At 39.8% G+C, this 27,936-nt stretch overlaps 1 protein-coding gene across 1 annotated transcript; it reads right to left on the bottom strand.

The window, feature by feature from the left end:
- Positions 1-24,405: 24,405 nt before the first annotated feature.
- LOC111885176 (aspartic proteinase PCS1) lies at positions 24,406-26,104 on the bottom strand. The gene has a single exon (XM_023881461.3). The coding sequence runs from the start codon at positions 25,990-25,992 to the stop codon at positions 24,718-24,720; it is 1,275 nt and encodes a 424-aa protein (XP_023737229.1). The 5' UTR covers positions 25,993-26,104; the 3' UTR covers positions 24,406-24,717.
- Between the last annotated feature and the right edge of the window lie 1,832 nt (positions 26,105-27,936).

The raw sequence follows: 27,936 nt of genomic DNA on the forward strand, positions 1-27,936 counted from the left end.
GTAATTATAAGATAACTGCAATTTGGGCTATGGATTGCCTTATATTAAGGAGTGGACGAATTCTATGGGGAAACCCATGAGAAATCGTCCAAGGCCCTTAAGAAAAGGAGTCCATGGGTTGCTTAGGGTTTAAGCATCCAAATTAGGGTTTCCTTGTTAGATAACCCTAATAGCTTCACTATATATAGAACCCTTAAGGCTCAAAAACGTGGGGAACTTCTCTTCTAGGGTTAGTACACATATTAGGTAGCCTCCTTCCTCTCTCCTCTTCATCCTCTTGCTCTTGGTGTTTGTGAACCATTAGAGGAGTGACATTTGTGACTCTAAGCTTTCTAAAGTCAATACAAGAAGGATTTGGGATTGTTATTGCTACATAACAATCAAGGTAATAACTTAAACCCATTCTTATGTTAATATGATTACTTGTATGCTAGAATTAGGGTTTATAGTCTTGGATAACTTGCATGTACAATAAAGAAACCTAGATCCAAGCATTAGGGTTAGTATGAGCACATAGGATGTTCTTATGACCAAAACCCATCATTTATAGGTGCTTAGTTACTTGGTATTTTCATTATACTTTTAATGAGAATTAATGTCCTATCCTACCCGTTCGGCTAATGACCCTCCACCAATCAAGGAAGCGGTGGGTGTCAGAGTGGACACCTATTAAACCACCATTTTATAGGCAGGAACCTTAACCCCCCCCCCCCCCCTTATAGACCGACTTCGTCAATGATGCCTACTAACAGTAAGACTGACCTTTTTATACATATAATATATTAAACCTTTTAATTTTATATAGTATAAGGGTGTATTTTACACATTTAAAATACTAGGTGGTTTATCTATTAATAAATTATATTCTTGATTTAATTAATCTTAAACCGTGTTATTATGGATTTATTAAACTTCTCTTTTAATTAAACACTTTAATTAATTTAATAAAGTCCATAAGGTGTAATTGAACTATTCAAGGCATCTAGGTTATTAAAAATTCAAAATTAAAACTATTTAATTAATTTTTAAGTTATGAACTCAAGAGATGCATCTTTTGAAACCTTTCAATTACTAGATGTTTTAGAATTCAATATTACAAATTAAAACCTTTTAACTAAACTTTTCAAATTCCAAAACTTGAGGGCAAGTTTTGAAATTCTTTAAAACCTTTTGGATTCCATAACTTATGAGTTTAATGTCATTTTAATGGATGAGACTTTTCATGTTCCATAACTTGAGGACAAGTTATGGAAGTCATTAAAAACATTTTAGATCAATTTTAACAAATAGAATTATCATATAACCAATAATTATCTTAAAACTTTGACAATTATCTTTTGATTGGATGAGTATAATCATTACCATACCAACAAAATCAAATATTATGAACTAGAACATTTTGTGGTAATGATCCTAATAAAGAAATAGGCCAAAAATTCTGAAAATCATCCATCAGAAGCATCAACTCAACGAGTACGTGAACTGGACTCGTCGAGTTGCCCTTTTACTGAGTGGACTCATCGAGTCAGGCATTGGAATCGGTGAGTTCATCAACCAGAGGCCAGAAAATCGATTTTTTTAGCTTTGAAAATTAACAAGCATCAAATATAACAGAAAACAATCCTAGGCTTTGATACCCATGACATCCCCAATTTCACGGCCAGAAAAGACCGATTTGTTTATGCTTTGTTTTAAAATCACAGTTATCTTTTAAAGAAAGCAGTTGCAGAATTTGTTCCCAAAACAAAATATGATAAAAATTATCAAAGCATTTCTTTAAAGAAATGTATTTTCATTATATAACAAAATCTCGGGATGTCATGTTCAATACAGACCAAAAGCATAAACAGAACAAAATAGACCTTACAACAGTTATTTATAACTACTGATCTATAATCCAAAATCTCTCGTCAAGTCCACCAACTTATACTCTTTTGTCATTACCTGTAATGCAAAGAAAACTGAGTGGGTCAGGCTTGGGAGTCTGGTGAGCATATAAGGTTTTCAACCCACAATAATATAATTATTATAATTAATTATCAAACAATCAACCCAATTTCCCATCCCTGTTACCTTTCTTACTCTTAAGGGTTTACCCTAAGATTTATCTATTCGTTTACTCCGTATTAGGCACTAAGACAATAGCTGCCAAGGTTCCTTCGTAAAGCACTAATTTCATAGCTGCTATGGTTCATTCATCGGGTACTAAATCCATAGCTACCAGCGTTCATCTCTACGGTACTAAATCCATAGTTACCAATGTTTGTCTATACGGTACTAAATCCATAGCTACCAAGGTTTGTCTATACGGTACTAAATCCATAGCTACCAAGTTTTGTCTATATGGTACTAAATCCATAGCTACCAAGGTTTGTCTTTCGTCTCATCCTCAAACTCATCCGTCATCACACACCAACTAATTCGTCTACCCACGTTCTACCCAACATATTTGTAGATATAACATACATATATAGTTTAGATCATTTAAAAACCTATATAAAACAATCATTCAACCACCATCTCAAGTAAATCAACAACATATAAACACATAGCACGTATTTCATAGCAAATACTCCATATCTATGTGGTAGAAGAAAGTTACCACACACTCACACATATAAACAACAATATACTTAATATATTCAAACAATACTTGTATTATTATCGTGTTTATGAAAGGGACTATACACTCACTTGATCAGAAGATGATCGGACAGCACTACGGCTTGCAATGATAGTATTCTTCGGTGAAACCGAGATCACTTCACACACCGGGTTTCTCGCGGGCAGAGCTTCAGCTCGGAAACTCTTTTCTTCTTGGGATCTTCGGGCTTTGGGACTTGCTTCGGGTCATGGGGTTGATAATGGGGCTTCAGGGGGTTAAAATTGCACGTAAAATAATGTAATATGGGAGAGAGATGAGAGAATGAGCAACCAAACCCGACTGGCCCTTCAAATCTATTTATAGGGCAAAACTGGCCCTTGCCAAGTCGTGGAACCATTTTCCACGTCGTGAGCTTGGTCGTCATTGCATGCGTCATCACAAGTTGCATCTGGGGGACTCCCGGAGGTGTCAGGAGACTTGCCACGTCGTGGTCTCTGACAGTTTTGGGGTTTCGCGCCCCGAACTTCAGAAATTCATAACTTTCGCATACGAACTCCGTTTTCGACGTTCTTTCTATCGATGCGATGGTGAGATTATGATCTAGAACTCTCGTTTAGACTCCATTGTCTAATTTTGAATTTATTTGTAATATATTATAATTATATTACTTATATATTATTTTTAGTAGGCCGGGACAGGAAAAACTCCGTTATAAACTCATAACTCCTTCATCTAAACTCCGTTTTCGTCTGTCTTTTTGTCGTTGGACTAATATCGATGAGATCTTCAATTCTCATTTAGATTGTTTTGAATAAATATCGCTCTAACGTAAATTCACTATCTACGTCACGTTGTGTCGTGCCGGTTCTATCGCGAAACTTCGACAAGTCATAACTTCTTCGTTATAACTCGGATTTTGGCGTTCTTTATATGCACAGAAACCTTGTGACATATAAAAAAACTTGGTTAAGATTAATCCTTCTAAATAATCTTCCATCAAAAAGTCATTTTTGATGCTTATCGTCTCTAAATTGACTAGCCCGGATCTACGGGCGTTAGAATTATCTCCCCCTTAGGATGATTACGTCCCGGAATCATCAACGAAATAGGACTTGCATAATGATTCCACACGTTATTTCTTCATCCTAGGTAATAACTGTAACTTCTAGGTTTCCTCGAAAGAGTATTTAACTCTATGGCTTTCTTGACCGCAGAGGATGCCAAATCTTTCATCTGCTTATCGTACTATGTTGTACTTTTAATCGTAACTTGCGAGTAACAAAATAAATCCTTATTGAGGACTCCTTCTTCTTCTTAGGATACGTACTTTCATTCATCTATTGCAATAGATCGATGGGTTATGTTCTATTGACCTCTCAACGCATGATGCTACGCTTTGACTCAAGTCTCTTATAGTCAAATTCCAAAATGGAATATACCTTCCTTCATATTCTAATGTGATATAATCACATTTCAGCATGTAGCATATCTAGCTACAAGCTTCCTTAACAACAAGAGCAATGCTATCGATCATATTGATTTAAATCTTTTGACTTAGGTCAGATGTTACATCGAACTTGGTTCCATGAACCACGTAACAAACTCATCGTAGTCGGACTCAATTTGATATGACCACTAGGGCCGGAATAACAACCATCTTACTAGTCACTACCAAAACAAGGGTAATGACACACTTGAACAAAACGGAATCAATTACTAGCTTCTTGGTAACCTTGTGACTTTCCCTGATCCAACTATGAGTCCTGTGCTTCCGGTAGTATATGCATCTACTACCTTTCACACCTACTCATACTCGTCCCAAGTATTGTCTCTCAGTCGAACCAAGTCACTATACAAAAATCACACAATCATTTAACACATCATGTATTAAAACCATAAATATCACATAAATATCAAAACCAGGGTTTACATTATAACTTGAAATGATTACACAAAAGTTCAAGTTCACCCTATACTATGCCTTTAATTGGCTACATCGTAAGTTGATCCTTGGATATAAATTCCTCATCCTTGATTCGCTTCCTTGAGGATCATGTGGAATTCCCTTGGCTTTGGCGGTGCCTCTAGCCTTGCTGCTTCATTTTTCTTTGGGCAGTCTCTAGACATGTGCCCCTTGCCTCTGCATCCGTAGCACACCTTATCATTATGTGTACAGTTCTTAGAATAGTGGCCGCTCCTTCCACATTTGTAACAGGTTACTTCTTCAATGCACATTCCAAAGTGCTTCTTCCTGCACTTTTCACACCACTTGGGTCCATACCTTTGGTCATCTAGGTTAGACTTTGCGAATTTTCCCTTAGTATCAGGTCTTGAGGATCCTTCAAGCTTCCTCTTTTCTCCAATTTCAACTTTCTCCAGACCCCGTTCCTTCTGTTGGGTCTCTACATTCTTAGCTGCTCGAACAACTATTTTCAGAGTGGTTGCCATCTTGACTGTTGGGCCAAAGTCGGCTGGCAGTCCATTCGCGAACCTCTCAATCTTGGAGAGTTCAGTTGGCACTAGGTATGGAAATAACTTCATCTTTTCGGTAAATGCAGTAGCATAATCATCAATGCTCATTTTACCTTTCTTCAGGTTCTGGAATTCATTGTTCATATCAATCAGATCTATCTCTGAGCAATACTGCATCTTTAACTGCTCCAGGAATGATTCCCAAGACATCCTTAGTGCTTCCCCTCGGGGCATCGTATCTGCTAGCAACTTCCACCAGCTCAATACTCCAGTCTTTAGTTGTCTAACTACAAAGATAGTCTTTTGCTTGTTGCTACAGTCGCAACTTTCAAACACCATCTCCATTTCAGAGATCCAGTCCATAATCTCTACAGGCTTTGGGCTCCCAGAAAGACTTGGTGGTTTGGCGCACAAGAAATTCTTATACATTCGCCCATCCTTGTAGCTTCCTTTTCCGGGTCATTCCTTCGTTCTTCTTGAGTCTCAACTTGACTCATAATGCGACTATCGTTCCCTTCCTCTGATTGCTCGGGACTCAGTTCGGGTTCCTCAATGGGTATGATAGGTTCGTCCCTATTTTCATGCAACATCTGTCGCATTTCTTCCCTTTGTTCGGCTAGCATAGCCCGAATCATGGCTTGCACTCCAGCCATGGTGACATGTTCTGGTGCAGCAGCTTCAACAGCTATTTGTTCAATCACAGGTGGTTGATTCCTGTTTTCATCAGCATTTCCAACTCCACTTCTTGTTCTCACCATTGTTGATCTACACACCCGATAAGGTGAAATTAGATCCTTATTCACGATAGATATTCAAATCATCCTTATCACTCCGAAACGTTTACATGCTAGTTCTAATATCATAGACGTACGCTTAGAATCCTACACACATAAGGTTTCCAGATCCGGTCGGCAACAGACCATAGATCCGAACAAATAATATCATATATGGCAAACATATAACATTTAGCACATAAAATCATTTTAGGCAATTTTCCGAAAATAAACTAGTGCTTGTGTCCATTTAGGTGTACTACCTAACATATTTTAGACACACTCCTCCACAATCATTACTTAGCATTCTACGTTTAAGTCTAGAAATTTCCTACAATTTCCTAGTTCGCTTAAACTAATGCTCTGATACTAACTGTGACATCCCCAATTTCACGGCCAAAAAAGACCGGTTTGTTTATGCTTTGTTTTAAAATCAGAGTTATCTTTTAAAGAAAGTAGTTGCGGAATTTGGTCCGAAAACAAAATATGATAAAAATTATCAAAGCATTTCTTTAAAGAAATGTATTTTCATTATATAAAGAAATCTCGGGATGTAATGTTCAATACAGACCAAAAGCATAAACAGAACAAAATAGACCTTACAATAGTTATTTATAACTACTAATCTATAATCCAAAATCTCTCGTCAAGTCCACCAACTTATACTCTTGTGCCATTACCTGTAATGCAAAGAAAACTGAGTGGGTCAGACTTGGGAGTCTGGTGAGCATATAGGGTTTTCAACCCACAATAATATAATTATTATAATTAATTATCAAACAATCAACCCAATTTCCCATCCCTATTACCTTTCTTACTCTTAAGGGTTTACCCTAAGAGTTATCTATTCGTTTACTCCGTATTAGGCACTAAGACAATAGCTGCCAAGGTTCCTTCGTAAAGCACTAATTTCATAGCTGCTATGGTTCATTCATCGGGTACTAAATCCATAGCTACCAGCGTTCATCTCTACGGTACTAAATCCATAGCTACCAATGTTTGTCTATACGGTACTAAATCCATAGCTACCAAGGTTTGTCTATATGGTACTAAATCCATAGCTACCAAGTTTTGTCTATATGGTACTAAATCCATAGCTACCAAGGTTTGTCTTTCATCTCATCCTCAAACTCATCCGTCATCACACACCAACTAATTCGTCTACCCACGTTCTACCTAACATATTTGTAGATATAACATACATATATAGTTTAGATCATTTAAAAACCTATATAAAACAATCATTCAACCACCATCTCAAGTAAATCAACAATATATAAACACATAGCACGTATTTCATAGCAAATACTCCATATCTATGTGGTAGAAGAAAGTTACCACACACTCACACATATAAACAACAATATACTTAATATATTCAAACAATATTTTTATTATTATCGTGTTTATGAAAGGGACTATACACTCACTTGATCAGAAGATGATCGGACAGCACTACGGCTTGCAATGATAGTATTCTTCGGTTAAACCGGGATCACTTCACACACCGGGTTTCTCGCGGGCAGAGCTTCGGCTCGGAAACTCTTTTCTTCTCGGGATCTTCGGGCTTCGGGACTTGCTTCGTGTCTCGGGGTTGATACCAGGGCTTCAGGGGGTTAAAATTGCACATAAAACGATGTAATATCAGAGAGAGATGAGAGAATGAGCAACCAAACCCGGCTGGCCCTTCAAATCTATTTATAGGGCAAAACTGGCCCTTGCCAAGTCGTGGAACCATTTTCCATGTCGTGAGATTGGTCGTCATTGCATGCGTCATCACAAGTTGCATCTGGGGGACTCCCGGAGGTGTCAGGAGACTTGCCACGTCGTGGCACTGCTTGCCACATCGTGGTCTCTGACAGTTTTGGGGTTTCGTGCCCCGAACTTCAGAAATTCATAACTTTCGCAAACGAACTCCTTTTTCAACGTTCTTTATATCGACGCGAAGGTGAGATTATGCTCTACGACTCTCGTTTAGACTCCATTGTCTAATTTTGACTTTATTTGTAATATATTATAATTATATTACTTATATATTATTTTTAGTAGGCCGGGACAGGAAAACTCCGTTACAAACTCATAACTCCTTCATCTGAACTCCGTTTTCGTCTGTCTTTTTATCGTTGGACTAATATCGATGAGATCTTCAATTCTCATTTAGATTGTTTTGAATAAATATCGCTCTAACGTAAATTCACTATTTACGTCACGTTGTGTCGTGCCGGTTCTGTCGCGAAACTTCGACAGGTCATAACTTCTTCGTTATAACTCGGATTTTGGCGTTCTTTATATGCACATAAACCTTGTGACATATAAAAAAAACTTGGTTAAGATTAATCCTTCTAAATAATCTTCCATCAAAAAGTCATTTTTGATGCTTATCGTCTCTAAATTTACTAGCCCGGATCTACGGGCGTTAGAATTATCTCCCCCTTAGGATGATTACGTCCCGGAATCATCAACGAAATAGGACTTGCATAATGATTCCACACATTATTTCTTCATCCTAGGTAGTAACTGTAACTTCTAGGTTTCCTCGAAAGAGTATTTAACTCTATGGCTTTCTTGACCGCAGAAGATGCCAAATCTTTCATCTGCTTATCGTACTATGTTGTACTTTTAATCGTAACTTGCGAGTAACAAAATAAATCCTTATTGAGGACTCCTTCTTCTTCTTAGGATACGTACTTTCATTCATCTATTGCAATAGATCGATGGGTTATGTTCTATTGACCTCTCAACGCATGATGCAACGCTTTGACTCAAGTCTCTTATAGTCAAATTCCAAAATAGAATATACCTTCCTTCATATTCTAATGTGATATAATCACATTTCAGCATGTAGCATATCTAGCTACAAGCTTCCTTAACAACAAGAGCAATGCTATCGATCATCTTGATTTAAATCTTTTGACTTAGGTCAGATGTTACATCGAACTTGGTTCCATGAACCACGTAACAAACTCATCGTAGTCGGACTCAATTTGATATGACCACTAGGGCCGGAATAACAACCATCTTACTAGTCACTACCAAAACAAGGGTAATGACACACTTGAACAAAACGGAATCAATTACTAGCTTCTTGGTAACCTTGTGACTTTCCCTGATCCAACTATGAGTCCTGTGCTTCCGGTAGTATATGCATCTACTACCTTTCACACCTACTCATACTCGTCCCAAGTATTGTTTCTTAGTCGAACCAAGTCACTATACAAAAATCACACAATCATTTAACACATCATGTATTAAAACCATAAATATCAAAACCAGGGTTTACATTATAACTTGAAATGATTACACAAAAGTTCAAGTTCACCCTATACTATGCCTTTAATTGGCTACATCATAAGTTGATCCTTGGATATAAATTCCTCATCCTTGATTCGCTTCGTTGAGGATCATGTGGAATTCCCTTGGCTTTGGCGGTGCCTCTAGCCTTGCTGCTTCATTTTTCTTTGGGCAGTCTCTAGACATGTGCCCCTTGCCTCTGCATCCGTAGCACACCTTATCATTGTGTGTACAGTTCTTAGAATAGTGGCTGCTCCTTCCACATTTGTAACAGGTTAATTCTTCAATGCACGTTCCAAAGTGCTTCTTCCTGCACTTTTCACACCACTTGGGTCCATACCTTTGGTCATCTAGGTTAGACTTTGCGAATTTTCCCTTAGTATCAGGTCTTGAGGATCCTTCAAGCTTCCTCTTTTCTCCAATTTTAACTTTCTCCAAACCCCGTTCCTTCTGTTGGGTCTCTACATTCTTAGCTGCTCGAACAACTATTTTCATAGTGGTTGCCATCTTGACTGTTGGGCCAAAGTCGGCTGGCAGTCCATTCGCGAACCTCTCAATCTTGGAGAGTTCAGTTGGCACTAGGTATGGAAATAACTTCATCTTTTCGGTAAATGCAGTAGCATAATCATCAATGCTCATTTTACCTTTCTTCAGGTTCTGGAATTCATTGTTCATATCAATCAGATCTATCTCTGAGCAATACTGCATCTTTAACTGCTCCAGGAATGATTCCCAAGACATCCTTAGTGCTTCCCCTCGGGGCATCGTATCTGCTAGCAACTTCCACCAGCTCAATACTCCAGTCTTTAGTTGTCTAACTGCAAAGATAGTCTTTTGCTTGTTGCTACAGTCGCAACTTTCAAACACCATCTCCATTTCAAAGATCCACTCCATAATCTCTACAGGCTTTGGGCTCCCAGAAAGACTTGGTGGTTTGGCGCACAAGAAATTCTTATACATTCGCCCATCCTTGTAGTTTCCCTTTTCCGGGTCATTCCTTCATTCTTCTTGAGTCTCAACTTGACTCATAATGCGACTATCGTTCCCTTCCTCTGATTGCTCGGGACTCAGTTCGGGTTCCTCAATGGGTATGATAGGTTCGTCCCTATTTTCATGCAACATCTGTCGCATTTCTTCCCTTTGTTCAGCTAGCATAGCCCGAATCATGGCTTGCACTCCAGCCATGGTGACATGTTCTGGTGCAGCAGCTTCAACAGCTATTTGTTCAATCACAGGTGGTTGATTCCTGTTTTCATCAGCATTTCCAACCCCACTTCTTGTTCTCACCATTTTTGATCTATACACCCGATAAGGTGAAATTAGATCCTTATTCACGATAGATATTCAAATCATCCTTATCACTCCGAAACGTTTACATGCTAGTTCTAATATCGTAGACGTACGCTTGGAATCCTATACACATAAGGTTTCTAGATCCAGTCGGCAACAGACCATAGATCCGAACAACTAATATCATATATGGCAAACATATAACATTTAGCACATAAAATCATTTTAGGCAATTTTCCTAAAATAAACTAGTGCTTGTGTCCATTTAGGTGTACTACCTAACATATTTTAGACACACTCCTCACAATCATTACTTAGCATTCTAAGTTTAAGTCTAGAAATTTCCTACAATTTCCTAGTTCGCTTAAACTAATGCTCTGATACCAACTGTGACATCCCCAATTTCACGGCCAGAAAAGACCGATTTGTTTATGCTTTGTTTTAAAATCAGAGTTATCTTTTAAAGAAAGCCGTTGCGGAATTTGTTCCCAAAACAAAATTTGATAAAAATTATCAAAGCATTTCTTTAAAGAAATGTATTTTCATTATATAACAAAATCTCGGGATGTCATGTTCAATACAGACCAAAAGCATAAACAGAACAAAATAGACCATACAACAGTTATTTATAACTACTGATCTATAATCCAAAATCTCTCGTCAAGTCCACCAACTTATACTCTTGTGCCATTACCTGTAATGCAAAGAAAACTGAGTGGGTCAGGCTTGGAAGTCTGGTGAGCATATAGGGTTTTCAACCCACAATAATATAATTATTATAATTAATTATCAAACAATCAACCCAATTTCTCATCCCTATTACCTTTCTTACTCTTAAGGGTTTACCCTAAGAGTTATCTATTCGTTTACTCCGTATTAGGCACTAATGCAATAGCTGCCAAGGTTCCTTCGTAAAGCACTAATTTCATAGTTGCTATGGTTCATTCATCGGGTACTAAATCCATAGCTACCAGCGTTCATCTCTACGGTACTAAATCCATAGCTACCAATGTTTGTCTATACAGTACTAAATCCATAGCTACCAAGGTTTGTCTATATGGTACTAAATCCATAGCTACCAAGTTTTGTCTATATGGTACTAAATCCATAGCTACCAAGGTTTGTCTTTCGTCTCATCCGTCATCACACACCAACTAATTCGTCTACCCACGTTCTACCCAACATATTTGTAGATATAACATACATATATAGTTTAGATCAGTTAAAAACCTGTATAAAACAATCATTCAACCACCATCTCAAGTAAATCAACAACATATAAACACATAGCACGTATTTCATAGCAAATACTCCATATCTATGTGGTAGAAGAAAGTTACCACACACTCACACATATAAACAACAATATACTTAATATATTCAAACAATACTTGTATTATTATCGTGTTTATGAAAGGGACTATACACTCACTTGATCAGAAGATGATCGGACAGCACTACGGCTTGCATTGATAGTATTCTTCAGTGAAACCGGGATCACTTCACACACCGGGTTTCTCGCGGGCAGAGCTTCGGCTCGGAAACTCTTTTCTTCTCGGGATCTTCGGGCTTCGGGTCTTGGGGTTGATAACGGGGCTTCAGGGGGTTAAAATTGCACGTAAAATAATGTAATATGGGAGAGAGATGAGAGAATGAGCAACCAAACCCGACTGGCCCTTCAAATCTATTTATAGGGCAAAACTGGCCCTTGCCACGTCGTGGAACCATTTTCCACGTCGTGAGCTTGGTCGTCATTGCATGCGTCATCACAAGTTGCATCTGGGGGGACTCCCGGAGGTGTCAGGAGACTTGCCACATCGTGGCACTGCTTGCCACGTCGTGGTCTCTGACAGTTTTGGGGTTTCGCGCCCCGAACTTCAGAAATTCATAACTTTCGCATACGAACTCCGTTTTCGACGTTCTTTATATCGACGCGAAGGTGAGATTATGATCTAGAACTCTTGTTTAGACTCCATTGGCTAATTTTGACTTTATTTGTAATATATTATAATTATATTACTTATATATTATTTTTAGTAGGCCGGGACAGCAAAAACTCCGTTATAAACTCATAACTCCTTCATCTGAACTCCGTTTTCGTCTGTCTTTTTATCGTTGGACTACTATCAATGAGATCTTCAACTCTCAATTAGATTGTTTTGGATAAATATCGCTCTAACGTACATTCACTATTTACGTCACGTTGTGTCGTGCCGGTTCTGTCGCGAAACTTGGACAGGTCATAACTTCTTCGTTATAACTCGGATTTTGGCATTCTTTATATGCACGGAAACCTTGTGACATATACTACAACTTGGTTAAGATTAATCCTTCTAAATAATCTTCCATCAAAAAGTCATTTTTGATGCTTATCGTCTCTAAATTGACTAGCCTGGATCTACGGGTATTACAATACCATTGTTGGGTTTCGTGTACTATAAAACTCATATGGTGCACATATAACCCTAATAGCTTTGGATCTAATTTTTCTCTAGTTATACATGCAATAAAATTTACAAAGCATGAAGCCTACAACTAGCATACAATTGTGGTACATGAATCATAAAACTAGTTAGAATAATACCTCTTTGTTGTAGCTTGTTGTTTTGGTCTTTCAAGAGCTTACCACCTCAAGTGTGATGCCTCAAATGGTTCACAAACATCATGAAAAAAGGAGGACTTTGAGAGAGAGCCTAAAAACCACCAAAACTAGGTTATGATTCTCTTAGAATGCGTAGGTGTCGATTTTGGTTAAGGTGTAACATTTATATAGTGTAGGATTCCAAGAGTCATGGGTAAACCCTAATTCATACACTTGGGTTATGATCCATATCTCATGTGGGCTAAATCTTATGGATACTTTCATAAACTTAGCTCATCATGGATCAATAGACCAAACACTATACATCACTGATTTACATAATCAGCCACTGTTAATTTAATTAGTCTCTTTTGATCACTAAATTAATTGTTGATCAATACTAATTAAATATTATGATTTCTCAATTAATATATTATACTCTTATTATATTAGTAAATCATAAATAACCTATTTATCAAATATCCATCCTGTCAGATTGTTCTGGTGAATGCAACCAAAATGGACCATGCTATTCTCGGGTCAAGTACATACCGATTATAGTTATGGGCTTAGACACCTAATCCAATAGTCTCCCACTTAGATAAGTATAATAGCTAAAATTTCAAGTACGACTCCAAAATCCCGACTAGCAATCGTAGCTCTCAAAAGCCGCTGTTGAAATCTGACCTAGTCAAATGACGTGTCCATTAGATAAGGGATCATAAATTCCTCCATTCTAGATATAATATGAACTAAGAAATGGGTTATAATCATTCTCTCTGTTCATGTGTTGTTTCCCGATTTCCGATTTATGACGACCGACTAATTGAACAAATCAAATCCATTCAGGTTAGGATTATCATCACTAAATCATCGAGGGGCCCACATAAACCTAAACCCTAGCCCTCTTTGAAGCTTAAGACTCATTTAGTGTGTTTTTATGGCCTTGGAAAGAAGAAGAAGGAGATTTTGTGAAAAGATCAAGCAAGCTACAAATCTCTACTCCTTCTGTGCATATTCTAGATCATTTATGATTTCTCAAGTTTTCATCTTGTTGATGTTTACCTTATAGGTCTAGGTTATTTGGTATGTATTTTTGTATAGTTAAGTTTTGGATGGTTGAAAGAGATAAAGTTTGCAACTTTATAACTCACTTTGGTGCGTTGGTGATCATGTATTCTCGATCTATGAATTGGTAAGGTCTTGTTTTCATACTTGAGGTTTTGACCTCTTTTTTCACCTTCTTGACCTAACTTGAGCCCAAGACTTACATAGGACATGCATGTATGAAAAGGAATAATTTTTAGCATATTTTAGGAGTATCAATGGCTTTTAGAAGGTTTAGATGAGTGGGTCAAATGACTAAGGACTTTTTGGTTAAGCTGTCCTAAAGGTAGCGGCCACGATATGACATGATGGTGTCGCAGCGTGGCAATTGTGTTATGCATGATCTGCCTATCTAGTGCACGCTACAACATGGCAGATTGAGCTCCATGATGTGGTAAATGTTTAGATCGTGACTTTTTCATATAGCCACAACATGACGATGGATTGCCACGGTGTGGAGGACAATTGAACCTTGGATTAGGATTTTCATTGTTAGCCATGACGTAGCTATGGGCTGGCCATGGCGTGGAGATGAGATGATGATGGATTTGACTGCTGACCTGGACGGCTGACTTTTGTCCAATTGTTAGTTTTAGAAGGTAGACTAAGGATTTACCTTGTATGTATTGATAGGAGGTGTTAGCATCATTCTTCGGATGTAGATGTTGTTAGTTGTAGTTTCGTCTGCAAGGCGAGTTTCTTCATTGTACTCGTGGGTGGAAGGCTATAATGTCGGCCCACTAGATTATGTGTGTAGGATGATAGATGTCTTTATGACACTTGTTGTTATGCTTGTATGTGCTTGTTGTCTTTGTGACTCTTGCTGATACGATTGTGTGCTTAGTTGTAGTGGTTAAGTAGACCTAGTACCCTACTTGTTGTCTCGCCTCAAAATACTCAAATATCGGCTCATACGTGCTTGCTCAGTGGACACGTGCTCAGGGCAGAACATCGCCCTCTCATGGAACATCCTGGTGATCGCTGTAACTGACTCAGTACCCTGCTTGAGGGTCAGAAACACCTATGCCAAACGCTCCCTCTCCACCTGGGGAACGTACTCATCTCAGAACATGACAATGAACCTCTCCCAGGTCACTGCCGCAAGCTCAGCAGGCGTATAATGCGTCGTCACAAACTTCCACCAGTCCTTCGCTCCCAAGCGAAGCTGGTTCAGCGCGAACCGAACCTTCAAATGCTCAGGAGATGAGCAAGTGAAGAAACACCCCTCTATATCAGATATCCACCTCATAGCTGCCACCGGATCCTGGGTCCCATCAAACTCTGGTGGTTTTGTGTTGCTGAACTCCCGGAACAACAACGCATCACCACCTTGCGGCCTCGCGGCAGCAATCGCTGCGGTGGCCGCTGCAACAACAGCCTCAGAAAGAGCGGCATAACGCTCGTCAAAGGTCTCAATCAGCGTGGTCTTAATAGACCCGAACATCTCTGGTATCTCTGCCCTGATGGCCGCAGCCACCTCCTCATGGATGATCCGGCGGATCTCCTCATCACTGGTACCACTGCTCTCAGGCATCAAGCGTGTCCTCATCATGATCTACCTCTGAAATACAACATACGAAAAAAATTAGAACCCCTTCGAGCATACTCACACTCGACAACTCATTCCTCCTTGATCCTTGGTATTCCAAAGATTCTTACTTGGGCTGTACACCGCTCCGGTGCTTTCAGTAGTACGGGCCTAATACTACTGTCCGCACCGTCTCAGAATACACCCCAAGTCCTCCTCTTCGGATCCCAACTTCGAAGCACTCTATCATGCATAGACCTCCCTCTAATAGATCTCTCACAAGCCCCTCGCTGCTACCTACTCACTCTCAAGCATCTCATAGCAGCTCACCTCTTCCTAGGCTAAGGCATCACAAATCAGGCCACTCTAGTCCTAATAGGAATACCTAGCCTACTCTAGCATGCGGATACATCATATCAATATCAATATCACATAACATAAGGGTATTTTGGGAAATCACCGTTCGGGCGCGGACTAATCGTACACACCACTCTGCTCTTGCGTTTTCAAAATCTTTTATTCTTTTTGAAAATACTTCTCAAATCCTCAGTTTGAGTTCAAATACGCCCTAAGGTGTACTCGAATCCCTCAAACCAAGGCTCTGATACCAACTTGTAACACCGTGAATTTCAAAATAATTTTTCACAAATTATAAAAACATTTCTCATTTAATTTTCATAAAAACATTAAGTTAAAATCCCAATTCACATCATACAAATCCCAAGATCATATATATCAAAAATCCCCTGCGTGTGTAGAGATCAAGCCGGCGCCTTCCCACGGTCATCACTAGTACCTGAAACAAACAACACTAACACTGTAAGCAGAAAGCTTAGTGAGTTCCCCAAAATTCCACATAAACATATATTAGCCACTCGAGGCTATAACTCTATGGGTCCGTGCACCCAAGCTCTGTGAACCCTCAGGTTCTAACTCTGGGAACCTTCCGGTTCCAACTCTATAAACATGCACAGCATAAATCACATAGACATCATGCAGTACAACACATAGCATACACATAACATACACATACTCTGACACATAACTCTGATTACCTACTCAAGGTAAAGTATAGTGAGAAGACTCACCTCGGGTATCTCGATAACTCGCGAATCCTGGAAATCACTCGTGCTCGATCCTCCGAGCTATAATCCTCCTATAACATCATATATCTCTTAATTAACACTTTTACCACTAAGGTTGACTACCCCTATTAAGTCAACACTAGTCAACTTTGGTCAACGGTCAACGGTCAACGGTCAACTTGACCGGACTCGACGAGTGCACTAGGGCGACTCGGCGAGTCTATACGTACTCACCAACTCTCTAGGATTCTCTTTTGACACGTCGAGTACTCCCCTGACTCACTGAGTCAACTCATAACTCGGCTGGACCACTCACTGAGTGGTTAAGGTCAATCTTCATGCTACTCGCCGAGTCTGTTCTTCAGACTCGGCGAGTCCATGCCATGCATCAACTCAAACTTGCTTCTGAGGTCAGATCCACTCCAACAACTCATAGATCTGGACCTCCTAAGCTTATTTATCACGTAAAGTCCACATCTTGGTGTTCATAACACACCCCATGACTCATAAATGGTGTTTTGACCTTAAGCACAAAGACCCCAATCCAAAACCCCCATGGATTCATAAAAGGCTTGGGCAAAGGGACACTCTGGACCTCCAAAGGTCCAGATCTAGAACCTAACTCACTTAAGGGACCAAGGAAGCACTAGATCTAGCCACAAAAGGGCTCAATAAGCCCTAAATCAATATAAACATCAACATAACAGAGAATAGCTCGAAGGTAGTACCTCAAATGTGATGTTCTGGTCCTCAAATCTTTAGGAAGTGGCTCCTCTTGATTCCCTATTAGCTATTGCTTCCTTTCCCTTGCAATATAACACCTCCAAGGTCAATAATGGCTCCTTGCTTTGCTCCAAACGCTCAAGATTGAGGCCGTGATGCAGTGGGAGGTCCCGAGGTCTCCATCTGAGATTCGGAGCTTCCTAGGATTGGCAGGGTACTATCGGAGGTTTATTCAGGATTTCTCCAAGATAGCAGTGCCGCTCACCCGACTAACCAAGAAGTCGGTAGTTTTTCGTTGGGGACCTGAGCAGCAGGCGGCGTTCGAGACTCTCAGGCAGAGATTGTGCGAGGCTCCGATCCTTACCTTGCCAGAGGGTGTTGAGGATTTCGTGGTCTATTGTGATGCTTCGATCACAGGTATGGGAGCAGTGTTGATGCAGCGAGGCCATGTGGTGGCTTATGCTTCGAGACAGTTGAAGCCTCACGAGGCTAATTATCCTACCCACGACTTGGAGCTGGGGGCAGTTGTATTTGCCCTCAAGATTTGGAGACATTACCTGTATGGAGTCCGCTGTACTATCTACACGGACCATAAGAGTTTACGATACCTTATGGATCAGCCGAGTTTGAATATGAGACAGAGGAGATGGTTGGACGTGCTGAAGGACTATGACTGTGAGATCCTGTATCATCCAGGGAAGGCCAACGTGGTGGCCGATGCCCTGAGCCGCAAGGTGTCGGCGGCCCCTATCAGGGATTTGTGTATGAGGATGACGGTAATCACTCCTTTGTTGGAGCGGATCAAGGAGGCTCAGATGGAGGGTCTCAAGGAGGAGAGGCAGAAGTGCGAGAGGATAGTGGGTCGAGTAACTTCGTTCGACTACGACAGTCGGGGTTTGCTGACGCTTCATGGTAGGGTGTGGGTACCGTACTGGGGTGGGGTACGGCAGGTATTGATGGACGAGGCTCATAAGTCTCGATTTTCTATCCATCCAGGGGCGACGAAGATGTATCGAGATCTTCGACCTGATTATTGGTGGCCCTGCATGAAGCGGGACGTCGCTTGGTACGTTGAGAGGTGTTTGACCTGCCGGAAGGTCAAGGCGGAGCACCAGAGACCTCACGGCAAGATGCAGCCGTTGGATATTCCCGTGTGGAAATGGGAGGACATCACCATGGATTTTATCACCAAACTTCCCAGGACCGCACGTGGAGTAGATTCGATATGGGTAGTGGTGGATCGGCTGACGAAGAGTGCCCATTTTATTCCGATCCAGGAGAGTATATCGGCGGAAAGGTTAGCCGATATCTATGTGCGAGAGATTGTGGCACGTCATGGAGTGCCGGTATCGGTAGTGTCGGACCGAGATGTTCGTTTCACGTCCAGATTCTGGAAGCGGTTTCACGACGAGATGGGTACTCGTCTCCATTTCAGCACCGCTTTTCATCCTCAGACTGACGGGCAGAGCGAGAGGACGATTCAGACTCTCGAGGACATGCTTAGGGCATGCGTCCTGGATTTTGGGGGCTGTTGGGATACGTATCTTCCTTTAGCGGAATTCTCGTATAACAACAGCTATCATGCGAGCATTGATCGACCTCCTTTTGAGATGTTATATGGCAGGAAGTGCAGGACCCCGATTTGTTGGGGCGAGGTCGGTCAGCGAGTTATGGGGAGCACGGAGGTGGTGCTCAAGACGACGGAACTGATCCAGCAGGTCCGTAGTAGACTGCAGACTGCGCAGAGTCGGCAGAAGAGCTACGCCGACAAGAGGCGTTCAGACTTGGAGTTCCAGGTAGGAGACATGGTTCTTCTGAAAGTCTCACCTTGGAAAGGTGTCATCAGGTTCCGGAAGAGGGGCAAATTGGGCCCCAGATTTATTGGTCCTTTCAGGGTTTTGGCCCGGGTGGGTCGGGTTGCTTACCGGTTAGATCTTCCTGCGGAGCTCAGTTTGATACACAACACCTTCCACGTGTCGCAGTTGAGGAAGTGTCTAGTGGACGAGACAGCGGTCGTTCCCTTGGAGGATATCCAGGTCGATAGCGGCTTGAATTATATCGAGAAGCCGATAGCAATTTTGGAACGGAAGACCAAGACCTTGAGGAACAAGGTAATTCAGCTGGTAAAGGTGCAGTGGCAGCATCGGAAGGGGTCTGAATGGACATGGGAGGCTGAAGAAGAAATGAGAACGCACTACCCGGAGTTATTCGCAGGTCCAGCCGTAGCAGACTTCGAGGACGAAGTCTGAAACAAGTGGGGGAGAATTGTAACGACCCGTTTCCGGTATGTTAATTAATTTGATTTGGGCTAAGTTTTCATAAGGGACTCGGCGAGTTCTAGCCTGACTCGCCGAGTCAGGTCGCACATCTTGTGCACGCGGGAGCCGGCGACTCGGCGAGTCCGTCCGACTGGGTGAAACCCTAACTCCCCGGGTTTGCTCACTATTTAAACCCCATTATAGCCTCCATCTCGTCACTTTCCCCCTGAGAGCACTGTGAGAAACCCTAAACCTTCCTCTTGTGAACTTATAAGTGATCTTGTTCCATTTTGTGAAGGGGTGAAGAAGGAGAAGAAGAAGGAAGCAAGGAAACGAGTTCTAGTGCCAAGATACAAGATCAAGTGTGAACTTATTGAGGTATTTTCGGAGTTCTCTCCTGGTTTCATGCTTTAACTTCCATTAGAGCTCTTTTAAGGGCTATTTGATGCTTGTTCCAAGCTTTATACTTGTTTGATTGTGTTGTTGAGCCGAAATACCTTTGGATCTGAGTGTTGGGGTGTTGAAGAGTCCAGATCCACTGTCTTTTTGGAATTACATTGCTTATTAGCCATGGATCTACCCTTATTGTGCATATTTTAGTCTTTTTCCCTCATTCATGTGGTTGTGCACGTAAAGTTGGAAACTTTACGTGGTAAAACAGCTTAATGGACCTAGATCTATCATTTGCATGTGTTGGATTCAAGAGAAATCGAGTAAAAACTATGTTGCATGGCGGCGACTCGGCGAGTCGGAGGAACGACTCGACGAGTCAGGTCGCGAGTCCCGAATTCTTCAGTTTCTTCAGTGTCGAGTGTCCGAGGTGAGTTAGGGAGTGGACTCAGCGAGTTAAGAGTAGACTCAGTAATGGAGGGACTCGGCGAGTTGTTCATACAACTCGGCGAGTCCAAGGCAATCTCCTTGAGGATTAAGAACAACTCGTCGAGTCTGTTCATCTGACTCGGCGAGTCGGATGAAGATCATCTGAGTTTTTGGATCCAGAGGATACTCGTCGAGTCGATGCCACACTCGACGAGTGACAGCTGGTAAGAGTTGAGCGGAGAGTCTAGGACTCGGCGAGTCAGCCCTGAGTAAGTCAACTTTGACCAAGGGTAAAAGAGTCATTTTACCCTGAGTGTAGTGCTAGTGATTGATTGAGTGTGTTTATGGATTTGTAGCCGAGGAGATTCAGGAGCAGCAGCCGTTAGCTTTCCGAGCCGCACTCTCATCCGCTAGCTTACGAGGTGAGTTTCCTTCCCGTAGGGGCGGGTCTAAGGCCACAATGCCGGCCCATCCAGTTAATAGTAGTTTCCAGACTTCGGTCGGATGTAGTAGTTAGTATGTTGATGCCTTCGTGGTTCAGACATGTTTTATGTGCTATGTGTATGTGTTATGTTCCGGGCCACGGCCCGATGCAGTATGCTGTATAAATTGTTATGATATGCTATACTATGTGCAGTCAGTCCCGGACTTCAGTCCGATGCAGGGGACACGGTCCCAGTTAGTTCCGGACTTCGGTCCGATGCAGTTAGTTCCGGACTTCGGTCCGATGCAGTCAGTTCCGGACTTCGGTCCGATGCAGTTAGTTCCGGACTTCGGTCCGATGCAGGGGACAAGGTCCCAGTCAGTTCCGGACTTCGGTCCGATGCAGTTTCCGGGCTTCGGCCCGATGCAGTGGGCAAGGCCCAATATGTGTTTATGTGTTATTGTATGGTATGTGGTAGTTTGGGGGAGCTCACTAAGCGTCGTGCTTACAGTTTCAGTTTTGGTTTCAGGTACTTCCGCAAGCAAAGGGAAGAGCTCTGGATGACGGCATTGCACACACCACCGTTTCAGCTTTAGTTTGGATTGATTTAGTTGTTGTTTTGGATATAGCATGTTACATTTTCCGCACAATACTTTATTATCTTTTGGGACATATCACGCATGGTTTATCTATATGATACTCTGATTATAGTTTTGATGGTATTAAAAACGAAATTTTTGGGTCGTATTTTTGGGTCGTTTCAAGAGTAGCTTGTAATCTCTTGATTTGATGATCATAAAACAATATACATACCTTGTCAACAACAATGACACACAATTGGTTAAACCTAACCTTATAATCCTCAACCATGCAATGCCTCGATGGACCATATCGTATATTCTATTAGCAAAGTCTTATATTTCGAAAACGTCTCCAATATCCAAAGCTATCAAATTAATATGTCAAAGTATTGACAAACATAATTATGGTAAAAATAATATTAATAAAAAATAAATAATTTTACTTTAAAGGCGTACATAAATTTCTATAGGGATCAAGGCTGTAGAACTCGTTACTCGGTACCTGTTCGGCCGACTACCGAGTAGCGAGTACCCGGGAGTACTCGGCGAGTACTCGAATTCGGTAATTCATGTAGAAATATTTTTAGGAAAATTATATATTTCAAAATCATAAGTTAAAATCATAAGTTGATTGAAATGTATAACAAAATTAGATACATGTGAATACACAAAAGCTAAAAAACACATAATGGTCTCACTTCGTGAATAATTACTGAAAATTTAAGATATATATGTAGTAATAATCACATGTGTGTTTTAAATAATAAATCATTAAGTATATTATACATGTTATTCACCGAGTTGGCCGTGTTTTACAACACTACTCAGTTCAGTAAAGGGGCCGATCGGGGAGTACTCGGGATTCTGTAACTCGCATCGGTAAGGGGCCGAGTAGCGAGTACTCGGAGGAGTAATCGGCCAACTCGGAGAGTTTTACAACATTGATAGGGATGCAGGTGTGTTTCTAGCCTCTTCATTGATAGTTGCAGTGAATATAGTCCAGAGTTTTGTGAATCTTGGACAACATTTTCTTGTATGTGTAATCCTAAACAATCTACCCATAGTAACTTGTAGTAGATGTATAAATCCATGAATAAGTTCAATTTTTTAATAAATTGCACAAAAAAATAAATTAAAATGGATAATGACATGAGACCTATTGAATCGATCAATATTGGATATGAGGGAAATGAATTTGCCCTTCATGGAATTGACCTTGTTAGTCGGTACTACTAGAAACACTCTATTCCAAAAGTGCATCACTCGAAAAACAAGCCGAGAAATAGTCACTAAAAGACACTCCTTTATCAGACAAAATACACTCGTATCAAGGCAAAGCTGTTTGACGCCTAGTCGAAAGAATAGTTCGTTTATATTGGACCATGAAGCTATAATAACCTCCTTGCGCAACATGTAACTGATGAGCAAAAAGTTCCCCTCCACGCCTATATGGACATCAAACGAACTCCCGAAACACGACACCCTGAAAAGTACCTCTCATGTCGGTGTAGGTTATAACTTTCGTAGAATGTCTCGACCCATGTCAGTTTTGAAATTCATCTCTAGTGAAAACTCATATACATGGCCATGTTGAAATAGTAACAATGCAAGTTATCATAAAATGTTATGAAAGCTGCAAGAAAACACAATTTTGCTTATTATAGACTAATTATGCATATTCCAGACAAGTTCTTTGTTTTCGGTACAAATATAAACATCCCAAACACATATTTCTAACAAAATGATACCACATATCCACATTTTATATTAGCGCCAACCATTTAGCTATTGACAAGTACTTAAATATTGTGTTTCGACCCTAAAAACCTTGTCCATACAAAATAAGTTCATCATATTCTAGACAATTTTTCCTTTCCTACTTATGTTTTTACATTATACAATTCGATAACATCTTAAGAAAACATATAAATACACATAACATGCCAACAACACCAAAGCCTCATCATCATCAGAAGTTATTTCCGTTAAAATCTAAAGCATCCAAAATATTATTCATAGATGCGGTGGACATCACGTAAACCCAAGGTATTTGGTGTTTCCCTTTCTCTATGAGGTTGAGAGTTCAAGTCCCGTCGTGGACTTGGATGGATTTAAGAAGTAACTTATTAGAAGCATGTTAGATTTGTCGTGTAAAAAAAAACTTATATAGAGAGCGGTCACATCCAAATGGGTTCCCGACCAATTTTGAGATTTGAATAACCCATTTTAGAAAACTTTGTTATTTGAGAATAATATTAAATTTGATTAAATTTAGAAATATCCTTATATTTTTTTTATATCTTATTGAAAAGCACTATAAAATTTGAAATAACATGTCGATTGTCTTTTTTTAACCAACGGTTATTACTAAATGATGCATGTAACAAGGAGGTAAAATCCAAAATCATCGTTGGCATCAAAAAGCATAAGTTTACTTTGGTACAAAGTTTATTGAAAGCATGAGTTTTGTTTGGTAAGATATTTCTTCCATGGTCCCCTACTCACCAAACAATGGTGTAAATCCATTTGTATCTTTTATGGGTTAAAACAAAAATAATAAAACATTTTTTAAAATCGTATAATATGCGTGGACAAAAAATTAAATGTGAAAAAAAAACATAATATATGAACATATGTTTTGAAAAAAGTTGTATAATATTAAATAGTTTGTAGAAGTACAAAATAGACTCAGAAATTGAAAAGAAAATAAATATAGGTCAATTTATTTATGAGTTCATCCTTCCTTTGATAAATCAACACCATATCGTACTTCCATACGACCAACATATGGGGCTATCACACATTAAAGAATCTTCTTTACAAATTACACATGCCATGTTCCTCTATTTTCAAACAAATCTAATGAAATTTTGTTTAAACCCTACCAAACATGTTATTTTTAAACCTCATATGTCCATTTTGTTAAAATTCACACCTTGCAAAACATTATAAAACACTAAACGATTCAAGATACTTATAAGAACTTGTATCTATCCTATACAAACCAGTCCTTAAACTTCAATTGACCCGACCCATCTTGATCCGTTTTAAAAAGTCAAGTATTTCACCAAACCCAATTAGACCCGACCCATGAGTTAAACCTTGACCAAATTTGAACCAATGGTCAAAAGGGTCAAATATTTAATCCGAGTCGACCCCACTTGAACTTGACCCATTACTTTAAAATCCTATTCCAAGTTTTTGACTTGCTAAGTCACACCTAACTTCAGCCAACCCGACCCGAGAATTTGCAATATCAAATTCCATCCACATGTTTTGTTGATGGTGATGTCCGATCACATAGGCTTCAATCCCAAGAAGGTCCGAATTCCCAAACGTAAAGCAATGAATTTGATCATTCCCTTTAACCAAACCGGGTACTTGAACCAATAACCTCTCACCCGATATACTCATTTCAGCGCCCCGAAACATCATGGTAACACTAGGCAACACGGGTAACCCGACCCGTGTCCTCTCAATACGGTAACAAAGATCCATTGCACCTTGGAAAACGTAATCCGGATCCTCATAAACCCGTAAAACCGCTTTGGTTTGTTTCAAGAACTCGTTTTTCAAAGCGGTGTAAACCGGTCCAAGAAGGAAAGTAAATTGTGTACCCGAATCAACCATGGTTTGACCCGCCCCGGTATGATCAGGTACGTATACGGATTTGGGTAACGATAGAACGGTCCCCGCAACTTTAATACCTTCAAGCTGAACCGTGTAAGCAACCCGGTCGAAATACGGTAACGGCGTTGACATATTGACTAACGGCGTGTAACTTAACGGCTGGAGCCAAGAAATCTTGGCATCTCCGAAAAGTAAAACTCCGGTCGAGTCCCGACTCGATATACAATACGAGAACTTCGGAAAACCCATTTGTGAAACGAACGATAAAGAACCCCGGTTCATACCTAACAACCCGGTTGTTTTCGAATCTTCATCTGGATTAGAGCTCGAACCGGAGTCCATGCATCCGAATACAACTTTAGGAAGATCCGAATTAGTAAACCGAAACGTTTCAAAAGCGAGATTACCTTCGACTGAAGTGGCATCAGCGTAGGAGACAATGGCGTGGCAGAGCTTTTTCGGGTCACAGGAAACCGGTAGAGTGAAATCTCGGGTTCGGGTCCTGCAAGTAGGTGAGGAACAAGGAACCGGAGTGTAGGAGGTGGAACGAAGTGGGTTGTACCATAAGGGTGAAGTCGGAGTTTTCTTGCACCGGAGCCATGAGAGCTCGCTGCCGGTATCGAGAACGACGGTGACTGGCTGCGGCGGCGATCCAACGGTGATGGAAACAGTCAGAGAAACATTATGGTGGAAAGAGAGCTTGTTTGGAGGGTTTTGAAGGGACCCAGATGGAAGTGATTGAAGTTTGAGTGGCAAGATTAAATTTTTGGAAGAAATCGAATGGAAGAATGAGAAAAACAGAAGAAAGAGATAGAAAGACGCCATTGAAGAAGAATAAGAGAGATGGGGTATGCGATGTAAGTATATAATTTATTTGTGTTTTGTTTATGCGTTATGGGTTTTTGAGTTATATAGTGTAGTTAGACAGGAGGCTATACCATGGGGAGGTGTACGTGTGTAATGGGATTTTGAGTTATAGTTCGAGGATTGTGAAAGGGGTAGGCCCCTACTAGATTTCTTTTTTCTTCCTGCCGTCGTCTTCTGGTCCATACAAGTATACAACCCTTATGATTAATTTTCCTAATCCGAAATTATAATGAGATCTATTATTATAGTAAAGAAATTATGGAAAGATTTTGTATGATAAACATTAAATATATATTGACGTTTGTTTGTACGATTTCTTGTTAATCTAGGAAGTAAATTGATTTCGTTGTCAAATTATATTCAATTGTAAAATGGACGAATGTGACTTCTTTTTAAGTTTGGTTCATATTACACAATCAATCCAGTTTTGTACAGGATATTTTGTCTAGTCTTGGTTTTATTATTATTTTGAGAAGTCAAATATTCTCTTACTTTTTTTTTATCATCTTTCTATATCGTACTATTTATTATATTTAATAAAATTATTAAGTTTTTATTACGGTTATCATTGTTTAAAAGTGGTTGAAGTTGAATTATTTTATTTTATTATTTTTTTTTTTTAATGATAACTTGTTTCATTGCTACATAGCAAATCATAGACACGTCGGTATTTTGAGTTGATTTGCAATAATGATTGAGGATGCAATGAAATTACAAGATGATACGGACTTGTTAAGGGTTAACATCAATTAGGTGTCTTTAGTTGCATTGTGGGTGGTGGTCAAGGTTCAGTAACAATATACCATGATTGATATTTTTGGAGACTAGAATATCTTTGTTAAATTTATTGTATCCCAATGTAGATCTTTTTTAGTATTAATAAACATTCTGATTGTTTGAAAACAAAATAATGGAAACATGTATTAACGTATGGATTCATATGCACTACTAGAAAAGTTTGAAGTGTGACATATTATAACATTGTGAGACACAATACATAGTGTCCGACAGAAAAATCGAAATAAAAATCATGTGATTGTTAGCTAAAACAATCTAAATGAAAGCTATAGTACTCATTGATACAAAATCAACGGTATAAAAAACGTCAAAACGGAGCTCGTATAAAGAAGTTATGAATTTTGCAGCATCATTTACAACGTAAAATGAAAAATAAAGTGTGAATTAGTCAACGATGTCTAAATGAAAGTTGTAGTTATTGTCGATATGAAAGTGAGGATATAAAATTAATCGAAAACGTAGTCCGTATACGAAAGTTATGATTTTTAAAAAATAATAAATTCGAACCAACGAGAGCACGTCACGTGGCACCACCAGGAATGTGACACGTGTCGCAACCAGGTTGAACCCTTCCTCCCCAAGTTCAGGCGATGTGGACGAACCGTGCGCTGCCACGTGTATAGGACGCGGTGCGCACTTTGAATTTTGCTATAAATACCCTCGTTTTTATTTGTTCAATCTTGCACCAAAACCTCCCAAATATTTTCCAAACTCTCCCAAACCCTCGAGGCGAACTTTAGGAATTATTAGGTGTTAGAAGCAAAGTTCTGCAGAGTAAGAGAGCCCAGAGAAATAGCGTTTTCGGTTTTGAAGTACTATCCGCATAGTGTCAAGTTTTTCGTTAAACAACTTGTAAGTTAAGTTATGTTTAACGTACTTTAAGTATAACTTATATTTATGTTCGTAAACGTTATTGTGAACTTATAAATAAGATTTATTAGTAATACGGTTGTTATACCTACCGATCTACTTATGGGAGTGATATCTATGGTAGATCTGTGAGATGTTTAAAGTTGATTTTCCAAAAAATTTATCTCTATATACCAAATGGATCCTATCTCTGCTATGATCTTACATGTTGTTCCTTATCAGTTATACATCAAT

Source organism: Lactuca sativa, chromosome 9 (genome assembly GCF_002870075.4).
Source record: "Lactuca sativa cultivar Salinas chromosome 9, Lsat_Salinas_v11, whole genome shotgun sequence".
Taxonomy (NCBI): Eukaryota; Viridiplantae; Streptophyta; class Magnoliopsida; order Asterales; family Asteraceae; genus Lactuca; species Lactuca sativa.